At 42.0% G+C, this 13696-nt stretch overlaps 1 protein-coding gene across 1 annotated transcript; it reads right to left on the bottom strand.

Annotated features, from left to right (window-relative positions):
- Positions 1-10318: 10318 nt before the first annotated feature.
- On the bottom strand, positions 10319-11302 carry LOC116905059 (glyceraldehyde-3-phosphate dehydrogenase-like). The gene is made up of 2 exons (XM_032907752.1): positions 11124-11302; positions 10319-10541 (listed from the first exon to the last, which is right to left on the bottom strand). Exons 1-2 carry the CDS (start codon positions 11300-11302, stop codon positions 10319-10321), a joined length of 402 nt encoding a protein of 133 aa, XP_032763643.1.
- Between the last annotated feature and the right edge of the window lie 2394 nt (positions 11303-13696).

The following is a 13696-nucleotide window of genomic DNA, read 5'->3' as shown; positions in this document are numbered from 1 at the left end:
AACTTTTGCTGCACTTTCAGAGGACCCAAGTTCTCTTCTCAATACTCGCAACTCACCACAGCTAAGACTGCCTGTACCTACAACTCCAGAAGACCTGAACACACCACACACACACCACACACCACACACACCACACACACCACACACACCACACACACCACACACACCACACACACACACACACACACACACACACACACACACACACACACACACACACACCACACACACCACACACACACCACACACACCACACACACACCACACACACACCACACACACACACACACACCACACACACACACACACACCACACACACACACCACACACACACCACACACACACACACCACACACACACACCACACACACACCACACACACACCCACACACACACACAACCCACACACACACACAACACACACCCACACACACACACACACACACACACCACACCCCACACACACACATACACACACACACACACACACACACACACACACACACACACACACACACACACATACACACACCACACACCACACACACACACCACACACCACATACACACACACCACACACACACACACCACACACCAAATACAACACATACACAACACACACAACCACACACACACCACACACACACCACACACCACACACACACACACACACACACACACACACACACACACACACACATACGTAAAAGTAAAAGGCTAAAATATCTAAGCCAAAAAAAGTATGGATTAAGAATCTAGAAAAATATAATTATCTGTTTGGATTCTTTGCAAATTACTAGTTTTCTGACCCTTTAGCAGGTTGTCGGGAGAATTCCGTGAATAAATAAAGTCCATAAATGCTCAGAACGATGTCTCACTGGAAACAAATAAGAGGTGTTGTCACAATGGAGCACTCTAACATAGGCTAAGGGGGTCAGGGGTTCCGGTGACCCTGTAAAACATATCCAGGTGAGAGAGAGTGGGTGCCTCCTATCTCGTCCCTAGTCAACACACCAATGCACGGACATTGTTCATGCCATGGAGAGAGGTGGACATTAGAAACAGGAAGAGCAAAGGAAGTTAACAATGTTAAAAGACAATCGACACATCGGTCTAAATTATTTGACCTTCGCCAATTCACATTCTCCCTAATCCCTCCACCTACACACAATCTCATTTATAAATAGCTTGTTGATGCCTAGTTGAACGAGACAATTAGTGCCAGAGAGTATTTGTGGTCGTTCAAATAATTTTATATATTAGCAAACACCCCAGTCCACAGTGTGCCGTAATTTCAGTAGCCTGAGAAATGTTACAATTTGTTCAAACCACAATTGATGTTATTTCTGGATGGTAATAAATGCTGTTTATCTTGGGAAGGCTGAAAAATATGTGGGCTGTGCAAGTGCGCCATCTGCTGGCCCTGGGGACTCATGCAGTGTTTAACGTGCAGCTGGGACCTGAGCACCTAGGAGGACACTAACCAAATGCTTGAATAAGGGCACATTGTTTTTCCAACTGAACGCTTCATTTCTCAGTGTGCCGGTCTTTATTTTTCCCTGACACTAGCGTCTTGGGAGAAAGGGCAAATTGAGGGTTTCTTGGAAACCAAATCACTATGGGATATCATGCTTCATTCATGCACAAGAGGAATGAGATCCCCAGAGTCACACAATTTTCCTGAACGTTTAGCGACTCTGGAAAAAAGTGAATAAAGTTGAGGTTTGTGCCACAACAAAAATAAATGCCCCAGCAGTTTGCTGGATCACCACCATGTACCCTATAGACCCCAAGCCCACTCACTAGGCATAGTGAAGAACTTTGATTTCATACCTTACATCCATATTTTTAAAAATCCATATTATTAAAAAACAGAAGTCTTGTGTGAGTTTTGTTTTTGTTTTGTTTTGCACTAAAGAAAGAGAAAACAAATTGGGACAGTTTCCACCACCACGCCCCCTTGGGGTTGTTTTTACTTCCCAAGAGGACAGCAATGTAGCGACTCAGTCACTGGCAGCCGCTGGAGGAAGAGTAGTGACTTCTCAACCCAGAAACCTTTTGTTCTGCTTCTTTGACAAGTCTCTTTTAGTTTAATTCAGCCAACCAAGTTTTCAAAATTGATATAAGTCCAATACCATCTTCTTTTCTTCAGTCATATGTCCCCCTAACGCTAGCGCTCACTGACTTTGGGCAATGGAGAGTACCGTCCAATAGGGGGCGGTGGTGAGCAGACACTTAACCCCCTGGTTCTGCCCTGCTCTCTCTCAGACAATAGACTAAAAATTATTCTAGCACTCCACAGCCATTCTGAGACTCTTTCGAGAGGAAGGGCATCATTTTCCGATGCCAAACTTAACTCGAAAAGAACAAACACCGTCCTTAATTCTTAATTCTAACTTAGGACTCCAGGCTGTCTCCAAAGCGAAGTTCCTTCACCACATGAGAGATAAGTGTTGGATCTGTCTGTAAACAAGGCCGACACCTAGCAAAACAAAACGTACTAAACACAATCCAAAGAATCCCTAAGGGAAATAGCTTCAAGAATCTTGAAAATCATACCTATTTTTGTTTGTAATGTGCGAAATTATTTTAAGTATGTTCACCTAGAGGACTATTGATGGATGGCTCACGATTGAGCTAAATTCAATGAACCACACACTGAGCCTATCCCAGTAGGTGACTCATGCATTTTTTATTTCAAGTATCAAGTGTTTGCCAAAAACAGTATTTAAAAAAAAAAAAAAAAGTAATGGAAATTGTTCTGAAAGGGTTCGTGAATGGGGTAGGGCTACCCACCGGCAGGCTCATTTGTGCTCTGACCACTTAGGTGGGATTCGGTGGAGCTGCTTTAGACAGCGCTACACAGACAAGCGCTCACCACAGCAACACTGGCAGGTTGGGCACGGGCTCTACCCCTCATCAAGTATGGTCATCCTGCTAGATACCCATATCTCAGCAAAGATCGGCGAGCTCGCCAGGTGCCCAGTAAATGTATCTGAGTCGCGGGGCAGGGCATACAGGTCTTGCTTAAAACATGTCGAGAATAAATGCATGTATTCGCTTCCTGGATATCTTCTATTGGGCAGCTTCTCTCTCTCTCTCTCTCTCTCTCTCTCTCTCTCTCTCTCTCTCTCTCTCTCTCTCTCTCTCCTTTTGCTCTTAAATCTATAAAAAAAAAATCTGATTATCAGAGAAAATGGAGGGATGAAAACTTACCCAGAATAAATAATGGAAATGATTGCTGGTGTCTACAGCCATACCAGCCTGAACATGCTGATCGCCTCTGAATTCGGAAGCTAAGCAGGGTCGGGCCCGGTTAGCATTTGGATGGGAAAATAACTACTGGTAAGGAACAGTTAAAAGGTATATCCCTGATTCTGACCATTCGTGTTTTCATACGTGACTATTTACAAATCCCTGGGTGAGACTCCTGATTCCTTGTGCCTTTTTATCAGTCAGAAAAGGAAATGTTTATAGGTCCCCATTGCCCAGCTGAATTTCTCTTCAAGTAGAAAAAAAAGATTCTGAATTCATTGATGACATAATAATATTCTTTTAAAGCTTAGCTACTTGGCTCTTTTAATAAACACTTGTAGCTTTGAAATATTCCAAGGGGAATAATTTCAGCACTTACAAATGCCTTATTCAAAGGGTGTGGGGATAAGAGGAGGCAAAGTCCTCAATATTTGAATTTATTTCTAATGACAACTATTCTTCTAAGTCACAAATAATGACTGTTTTTGGATTGTATTGGCTGTTCCATCTGTTTGTAAGAGTAAGTGTGCATTATCCCTTTATGATCCCTACACACACACTCACACTCCACACACACACTCACACACACACACACACTCCACACTCACACATTCACACTCACACTCTCACACTCACACATTCACACACTCCACACACTCACACACTCACACACACACACATGCTGCATCGCGTCTTGCCCTACACACTGTGGCTACTACTTCAGATAGGTTTTTAAAAGGGGACACTGCAGGAACTTAGTAGGACAACTCAACACTGCATTCTATGGGCACTCCTCCCAGGTTTCTGATCTCTTGTTGCTTAGCAACATCACAAAGATATAATTTCCATCTAGTGGTGAAATCAAGTATTTCTGCCTTCTGTTTAATATCATGATAAGCTGATCTCTAGCTACCCCACACAGCAAAGGGTACTTGGTCACTGTTTCATCCTTAGAAAGAGGAAGACAGGCGGAGATCTTCTAGTCTTTCTCTTTCTCATACACTTTCTCTTCTGTGCTTATCAATTACCACAGAACGCACACTGCTCTGAAACTCTAGTCTAAAACAGTTCCTCCCACAACCTCTGACAGGCCTGTTTGTCAAGGCTCGGCGGGACGGCTGTCTTGTGATTGTTAGCTGAAGGCTGGAGGCAGGAGCAGCGAGATCCTTCTGAATGTCTCTTATAACTCTGTGTTGGGGATTGCACTGATATCTGCCTTCTCACATGGCCAGCTGGGCCTCACATCCTTGACTTGTAGGAATGGTGGGGTCAGACAGGGTCATAAAGGCAATAAGAGAAGCCTGTTCGTTTTCTGAATCTGTTAGCCACAAGCAACCTGAATGTCAAGGTCTTAGAGGTTAAACTGCTTCTTTATACAGCAAGGTGAGCTTTTCCTATGCATCAGACACCTTACTCTCTACTTTACACATAGTAGCTCATTTACAGGCTATAGCAACTTTAGGATGTGGTAACCATTACATATCACATCTATCAAAGCCAATGAGGGGAAGGAGCGATGTAGTCTGCTCACAGAATCTACTCTCTGAGGATCGTTTTACGATACTCTGCAATCTGTACAATGGGTGTTACTGACGAGAAAAGATATTCCTGTGATTGTGTACCCTGAATGCTTCCTTCAGTCTACAATTAAATCACCAAAATGTTAGGCATTATCTTAGTTCACTTGGGATTATAAAACACAAGCCAGGCAGTTGGTAAATGACACAATTTGTTTCTTATCATTCCAGAGGCTCGGGAAGTTAAACACAAAGGTTCCAGAAGGTTTGGTGACCCTGGTTCTTAAACAGCACCTTCTCCCTGGACCTTCACAGAGAAATAGATGAGTGAGTTCCTTTGGGCCAGTTGTATAATGGCATCTGTGAACGCACTACTCTCATGACATAATCATGTCACAAAAAGTCAGGGGACAGGATTTAAACTTCACAGGGGACTTCTGCAGCAACACCAACACTCAAACTAGAGCAGATTTGTTGGGGATTCGAACAATACCTTGCTGCCTTACCCATGGGTTGTTTGATGCCTACTGAGGGAGATAATAGCAAACGAAGAGTGTCCAGTGGTATTAGATTAGAGTGGGTACAGTTCTGGGACGTGTGCTGAGTGTAGTCTGTGTGTTCCATATGATGCCACAGAAGATGCCGTGATTCTGGACAGAGAAGTTTCCCAAAGGCAATGCCTTCTGTGTCTCATCCTATGTATAACTGCATGATTGGTAGAGACAGGTCCAGTCGAAATCATGCCTGGAGAAGCAGACCTCCACTACAGGAAGGCCATAGCCTGCTGTCAGCAGATGTCCACTGTAGGAAGTGTATAGCCCACCATCAGCAGACCTCCATGCCAAGAAGGCCATCCATTCTGGACTGTCAGGATGTGAAGCAACAAGACTGAACAAAACCCTAAAATATCTCTATCTGGAGTGCCAATCTGGTGGAACAATTCCTTGCAAAGGGAAATTCAAGGCTTCCATTGAGTCTTTTACTGAAGTAAAAGCTTGACCTGACTGAAAGAATAAAGTAACCTCAAAGATCTCAGATTCCAAACAAACCTCGTTCTGAGCTCAGTGTGGTCATTTAGAAATGGAAATAACAATAACAGCAACAACAATAAAAACAGTGAAGATCTCACAGGTGACTAAAGATATACAAAAAAATTCGTAGTGCAATAATGCCAATCAGACACGCACTAAGATAAAAAGGCAATTTTTTCATCCCTACTCGAAAAAGTTTAAAGAATATTCTTAATTGAGAATGCTTTAAATTAAGATCCACACTTTTTCTCAGTAAGACAGAACTTATATTTTCTAGAAGTCAGCATTGAGGAGAAGAAAAGGCAGGTCTTTAGTAGGAAAGCCAGCTCATAAGCTGCTTCTGACGCAAGGGAGAGAGTTTCACGTGTGGAAGCATCAGGATGAAACTAAGTCGATTTTTTTCCTCCTGTTATACCTAACAGCTTCACTTGAAGAAAAAAATGACAAAGTAAGTCATATTCAGTAAATAGCAAGTCCTAATTTGATGGTAAATAAATAGGTCACAACAATGTTAAATTGCTCAATGCTAGACTGAGAAAAATCATTATAGATGATAAATTTTGAAGCCAGGGTATATTTCAAATGATTAGTTTCTTTGAGAAGTTGCTTTTAAAAACAATTATTAATGTCACCTCATGTTGGTGGATATGGAGTAAAGGGAAGACTCGTTCATTGCTGGCGGGAGTTGGGACTCAGCTGGTTGGAGATTAGTGTACCAGCTCCTCAGGAAGACAGGAATTGATCTCCCTCAAGATCCAGCTACAGCGCTCTTGGGCATATACCTATAGGACACTTCACCCTACCACAGAGACACCTGCTCAATCATGTCCACTGCTGCTCTATTCATAATAGACAGAATTGGAAACAACCTAGGAAACTCATCCCCAGAAAGGTAACCAAGACTTAGAAAAACACATATGGTATGTGTTCACGTTACGTGTAGATATTAGCTGCTAAGGGAATAGCAAAGCTACAATTTATAGAACACGGAGGTCAGGTATAGAGTGGGGAACTAGTAGATATCCGTCTAGGAAAGGGAAGTGAAACTGATAGTTATGAATGAATGAATGGTTGAATGAATGAATGAATGAATGAATGAATGAATGAATGGAAGGAGACTGGAGTGGGAGGATCAAATGGAGAGGGGAGGGAGGAAGGTAATAGGGAAGGAATGTGGGGAGAGACAGCTAAATTTGACGGGAATTGAGGAGTACTGTGGACGCCTAATACAGTAGTAGCTTCCTAGAGTGTGTGTGTGTGTGTGTGTGTGTGTGTGTGTGTGTGTGTGTGTGTGTGTGTGTGTGAAAGAAATCCAAATGAGGTCAACAAAATAATGGAAGGGACACAGACCCAACTGGCCATCTCTGGTCACAAAACGAAGTTTCTCAGTACTGCAATCGGATTACATCTAACTGAGTTGTTGGCCATGGAAGCCCCACACAATCCAAGCTTTTTCCAGGTTGGGTTCTGCTCTCCACAAACTGACAACAAAGCCCATTGCAGCTCCACAAACTGCAGGGGGCCAACACCTTCATGAATCATTTAACACAGAGAACCAATTGGAGGCAGGGACACTCAGCGTTTAAATGTGGGATTCTCATGCAATTCACACAATGCAAGCAGTAAGACAAATCCACAACAGTGGTGTTCAGGGAATCCCAAAGAAGAGGAGGCAGAATGCGTCTAAGAACCAGAGGGATGGAGAAAACCAAGAAAACAAGGCCCTCTAAGTCAACAGGATCAACGCATGAATCAAAGCACAGAGACTGAGGCAGCATGCACAGGGCCTGCAAGACGGGGTGGTAGATTCGAAAGAAGTAGACATAAGCCCCATCCCTAATCCAGGAACTGTCTCCAACTGAAAACCACTTGAAAGGAAAGTTTAGTTTCCTCCAATGGAGTCTTACTGGGGAAACAAACTATTCTTGAAGGCAGGCTGCCTGGCCAGCAGTGGATGGTAACAGAAAAGAACCCAATGGCATCGTTAGAAGTTCCTTGTCTCACAATGTTGTGTCAGTGTTTCCTCTTCTCTTTTATTTCATCTTATTACCTTTTATTTTCATTTTGCTTTATTTACTTATTTTTTTCTCTTCTCTCTTCTTATCCTGCAGATCCTTTGTGTACGTGTTATGGCTTCCAGTTTAGTGGTTTTTATGGAATTTTTGAGCATATGAACAAATGTGACTTCTCTCGGGATCTTTTCCTTCTGCTTGTTTGTTTCGATCTATTCCAATGTGTTAGTTTTTGTTTTATCATATCCTGTTGTATTTTATATTATTTTATTAGTATCCATTAGAAACCTGTTTGTTTTCTAACGAGAGGCAAAAAGATAGCAGATCCACATTGGAGGAAAGACCTGGAAGGCGTAGAGAAAGGGAAAGCCTAAATCCAGTCAGATACAAGTTGGTTCTTCCAAGCCCACTGTCTCAAGTGAACGCTGTCTTCCTTAGTGTGATCTCACCTTTGAGTTCTAGGAATCATCCAGGACCAAGGCAGCAGCCTATAACATATCAAAAGTCACTTCAACTCCTCTGACCCACAACTCAAAAGGCCATTTCCCATGCCTGGCACATGGGCTTCTGTTAGTCTATGGTTCTTAGGGGGAACATTAACTCCCCAAGTGCCATAACGTTGTTCAAATATATACACATAATGTATTTTAAGTAAACTTCACTCAAACCATACATATATATTATATATATATATAATATATTTTAAGTCAACAGGAAATGTTTCCCTATGACTCTGACATTCTTAGTGTTTTTTTAATCCCTTCCCTATTCGTAGTTAACCCCCTCTGTTTATTCCATTTCCACCTTCCAGCACTCATGTTCTCTTATTTCCCTCATTAAAGCCTCCCGTTGACCTCCACTATGGTTCCTTTGCAAGTCTTGACCAATAAAGAGAGAACCCCTGCCTGGTGCTTTAAACTTAGGTAACTACCAATAGTTGGTGAGATCATGAGCCTAGAAGAGAACCAACTACAGCCACTTGCCCACAACATTGTGATTTCTAACTGCTTTCTAATATTTGTCCTTCTATAATTGTAGCGCCCAACCCTCATCAAAGAAGCTTCTTTTTATAGCAGAGAGCATTGCAGAAAGCAGTAACTGGTCAAGATGCAGAGAACAGCTGACTGTGGAGTGCCCAATCCCAACTAGCATGGCTTCAATACAGCAAACCCTAAAACTAAGGCCTGGAGAACATTATGAAAGAGGAACAGAAAGATTATAAGAGTTTGGTCATCCACTGTGAGATAGTGCTTTTTATATATGACAGGGAAATGGTACCCATAAATACTCAGGAATATGGCTGCCTAAACAATGAATGACTTGGCCATGAAACATTTGGCAATGCTAACATGCAAACACAGATGGAGGCATCTCACGAGATTTGGAAATCCATCAATGGATAAAGAGGTTCAGACAAGTAATGCCTGCTTGGAAGGAGAATCAGTTTCCCCAGAGAAAAGGCCCCTCATAGGTCAACCAATTCAAAATAGTCAGCTCTACACACATATACAAATGAATATCACTACATGAACTCAGCAGGCTACATTTGTATATGTATATGATAATATGTGTGTGAATATATAAGTATGTGAATATATATGTATATAATATATATTAACCATAATTAAATATGTAATTAATTTGAAAAGAAATTGTCTAAGACACAGGAGGAATTGGAGGAAGGAGAGAAATGGGTAGAAATGAAGTAAATACAGTACTCATATATGAAATTCTCAAAAGATGTTTTAATTAAATAAAAAGAACCTGGTTAACTTTACTGTTGTTAGCATCACTGTCTATTACTCTACAGTATGTATATCCTGCAATTGAGATAATGTCTTTTTACAGTAAAAATATCCAAATGCCAAATTAAGAACTAATTAATTTTAAAATAAGTGAGCTGTATTCAGTGGGACTTCCTTACCAGTAGCAAATGTCATTGTTTTTCAATGACTTCATTACTATGAATATTTAAGATCAAATTGTAAAGTTCATCAACAGCATTTGATTGAATAGCTATCCTAAGAACTAATTTCATAATACAACTTCTAACCACCCTCATGGGATTGTTCAATAATAGGATTTCTATTATTGAAAAAAATGCACGTTAGTCTTCATTAGCAAATTAATTGAACCTAACACACTAAGAATTATATCACAGAGAAGGAATCAGAGGAAAGCTACTACAAAAACATCCTAAGAAACATAATTATATGTTCTTCATTCATTCATTATGCTGCCCCTACTAATTAACAGTAGATATAAGAGAAATAACTCACCCTAAAGTCTTTTTTGTGGGTGCAGTGAACTTTATTGATGCTATTCAAGAGAGTAGGTTGGGCTCCCCAGGCCCCTCTTGTTACTATTGGGTTCTGGGATGGGAACTGTGAGGCAGATGCTCAGTGTTGGGGGCTGAGTTGGGACAGGGACTCCTCAACATCTGATGGTCTCTCCCTTGCTCTCAGAGAGCACCCTTGCTGGGGTAGGTGGTCCAGGGTTTCTTATTCCTTGGAGGTCATGCAAGCCATGAGGTCCAACACCCTATTGCTATATCCATATTCACTGTCATACCAGGAAATGAGCTTTACAAAGCTGTCATTGAGAGCAATGCCAGCCCCAACATATATGGTGGAGGAGTGGGAGTTGCTGTTGAAGCCACAGGAGGCAACCTGGTTCTCAGTGTAGCTCAGGATGCCCTTTAGTGGGCCCTCAGATGCCTGCTTCACCACTTTCTTGATGTCACCATAATTGGCAGGTTTCTCCAGGCAGCATGTCAGACCACAATGAATACATTGGTGGTAGGAACACAGAAGGCCATGCCAGTGAGTGTCCCATCAGCTCTGGGATGACCTTGTCCATAGCCTTGGCAGCACCAGTGGATGCAGAGATGATGTTCTGGGCAGCCCCACAGCCATCACGCCACAACTTTTCAGAGGGGCCATCCACAGTCTTCTGAGTAGCAGTGATGGCATGGACCATGGTCATGAGTCCTTCACAATGTCAAAATTGTCATGGATGACCTTGGCCAGGGGTCTAAGCAGTTGGCGGTGCAAGATGCATTGCTAAGAATCTCGAGTGAGTTGTCATACTTCTCATGGTTCACACCCATCACAAACATGGGAGCATCAGAAGAAGGGGCAGGGATGATGACCCTTTTGACCCCACCCTTCATGTAGGCTCCACCCTTCTCTATGGTGGTGAAGATGCCAGTAGACTCCATGACATACTCAGCACCAGCATCACCCCCATTTGATGTTAGCGGGATCTCGCTCTTGGAAGATGGTGATAGGCATTGATGACAAGTTCCCATTCTCAGTCTTGACTGTGCCACTGAACTTGCCATAGGTAGAGTTATAATGGAACATGTATACCATGTAGTTGAGGTCAATGGAGGGGTTGTTGATGACAGCAATCTCCACTTTGCCAGATACAGATGAGAAGGCAGCCTTGGTACGACCAAATCCATTCACACTGACCTTCTCCATCCTGTCTATAGGTCGAAGCTGACACTGCACAATAAGATGTGGCTATCTCTGGAATAGGGAGGAACCCTAAAAAAATCTTTTAAATAAAGGTTTCAGATAGGAACTCTCCTGAGCACAGAACACTCTGCAAGTCACAGATTTTATAACCAAGTTATACATAAAAAATAATAAAAACTTCAGAAAGGGACATGACTCTAGGTTCATGAGATGCAGGGGTATTTCAACACCCATAATTATAGAAGAGTGTCTTTGCCATATCATGGAATTCCTAAGAATTCTGGAAAAGGCTTAGGTGTCTGACTGTCCCTCCCATCCATTTAAAAATTGAATTTAGAATTTGTCTGTCTCTCTTCCTTGAAGGGTCCAGATGGCTTATAGTTTGAAGAGAGTGGTTCTTTATCTGAAGTTGTCTCACCAGGTTCCTGCTCCTGGATTCACCAAGTGATTTATTTTTGTGAGACTAGGTTTCCTTGAAAACTCAGCAGGATTCTTCACCTGGAATTTAAGAGCAAATTCATCTATCTTTTCTTGAAGATATGGTTGGTATAGGGAGTCTAAATCAAGTGATTGTATAATTTCTGATTCTTTGTGTAATGAAGTTAAGTTCCCTGGGAAAATTACATTCAAACTTTGCATAATACAATATTAAAGTCTAGGCATCCTTGATCCAAGAACCCCAAACCTGAAGTGCTCAAAAATTGGAAACTTTTGAGCATCATGTGAGTCTTAAAATGTTTCAGGTTTCAGGGCCTGGGTGACTGCTCAGGGTGGGACAGGGGAATGAATAGCACTTGCCATGTAGGTGTGAGGACCTGAGTACAAATCCCCAGGATCCATGGAAAAGCTGATGCAGCACCCAGACAACTGTAATCCCAGCTCCCCCGAAGTGATGGAGGAAGCAAGGATGGAGAGTTCACAGGAGTTTGCAAGGCAACTAAGCTGTCACATGCAGGGGGGAAGAGTGACGAGCCATCTCAGACATGGTGGAAGGTGAGGACCAATACCCTCTGTCCTCTGCCCTCCGCACACAGGCTGTGTCACACACTGCCTGCGCTCACACTGAACACTCACGTCAAACATATACATGGGAAAATTCTGTTTTTAACTTTCAGATTTTTTTAAACTAGGGATACATAAAGCTCATGCATAAGTTTCAAAATCCAAAATATTCCAAAATCTGAAACTCTTCAAGTCCCAATCATTTCAGATACTGGATACTCAACCTCTACTATACTTACAACCTCAAGTGATCCTTTGCTTGTTGTTCTCAAAGATCTGTGGACTAACATGCCCCAGTTGGAAACCACTCGAATGTCCATCTACAGGAAAGTAGATGCATGGTAGTATACACTCACAAAGATACTACTTGACCATCAAAAAATAAACAATTGATGTGTAAAACACAGACAAGTCTCACAAACATTTTGCTGAGTAAAGGAAGCCACATTGAGGAGTGTGTGCTACATGATTCTACGTCTTATTTAAGAAAAATAGTGTTCAAATAAGAAATATGCACAATTTTTCATCTTCTGTCCTTAGCCCTAAAATATATTTTGTACATAGATAAAGAGGTAGAGAGATGTAAAATAGCTCGCAGCCATCTGTAACTCCAGTTCCAGGGAATCCAGTGGCCTTTTCTGGCATCTGTGGGCACCAGGCAATTGGTAGTGTACAGTCATACATGCAGACAAAACATCCGTACAGTAAATAAATATTTTCTTAAAGCAAACATTACGCTCATTTATTTTCTAATTTATAATTCACACATCCCCAAATATTTTAAAAGTTCTCCATGCATGAGCACTTTGTATTAGTGATACTCAGGAGGAAAGAGAGTAATGTCTCAAGAGATAAAGACTGCAGATATCAGGTGCTTGGATTAGCTACTGCAAAGGACTGATTTTCCAGAGAATGTCCTGAAAGACAATGTCAACGGAAGAGTCCTGAATATCCCGATGGACCCGATGCACTAAGTCATGTGTGCACAAGCTGTGTACAGAAGGCAAGTCAACCCGGAAGCATGCTCTGTAAAGAGATATCTGAAAGAGAGTCAGGTGTTGGTGTGATTAACAGCAAGGTCTCCAAAGTCAGGTGGCCTGTGTTTGAATCTCAGCATTGCCGCTAGAAACGTGTGTCTCTTGCAACTGATGAATGTGTTTTGAGCACTCCCTCCTCTGTAAACAGAGGAACAATAACAACTCCTCACACGGAGGTCATGAGCACTGAATGCAGTACAAATTGTAAAGTGTCTGGGGAAATGCTGAGTATACGGCATTGTCGTGCAAGTGCTTGCTAAATAAAATAAGCAAATGCATATGAAATCATGAACAGTATTCCTGATGAACAGGATGGTGGGAATCTAATCTTATTGTTTAAAGTTAACATTCACCTCTG

This window comes from Rattus rattus, chromosome 7 (genome assembly GCF_011064425.1).
Source record: "Rattus rattus isolate New Zealand chromosome 7, Rrattus_CSIRO_v1, whole genome shotgun sequence".
Taxonomy (NCBI): Eukaryota; Metazoa; Chordata; class Mammalia; order Rodentia; family Muridae; genus Rattus; species Rattus rattus.
This window is presented reverse-complemented; position numbering and strand designations above follow the sequence as displayed.

Coding starts and splice junctions, on each gene's coding strand:
- LOC116905059 (XM_032907752.1), bottom strand. CDS start 11,302: ATGGAGAAGGTCAGTGTGAATGGATTTGGTCGTACCAAGGCTGCCTTC. Junction 10,542..11,123: donor ACAGTCAAGACTGAGAATGG/GAACTTGTCATC, acceptor CAAGAAAGTGGT/GAAGCAGGCATCTGAGGGCC.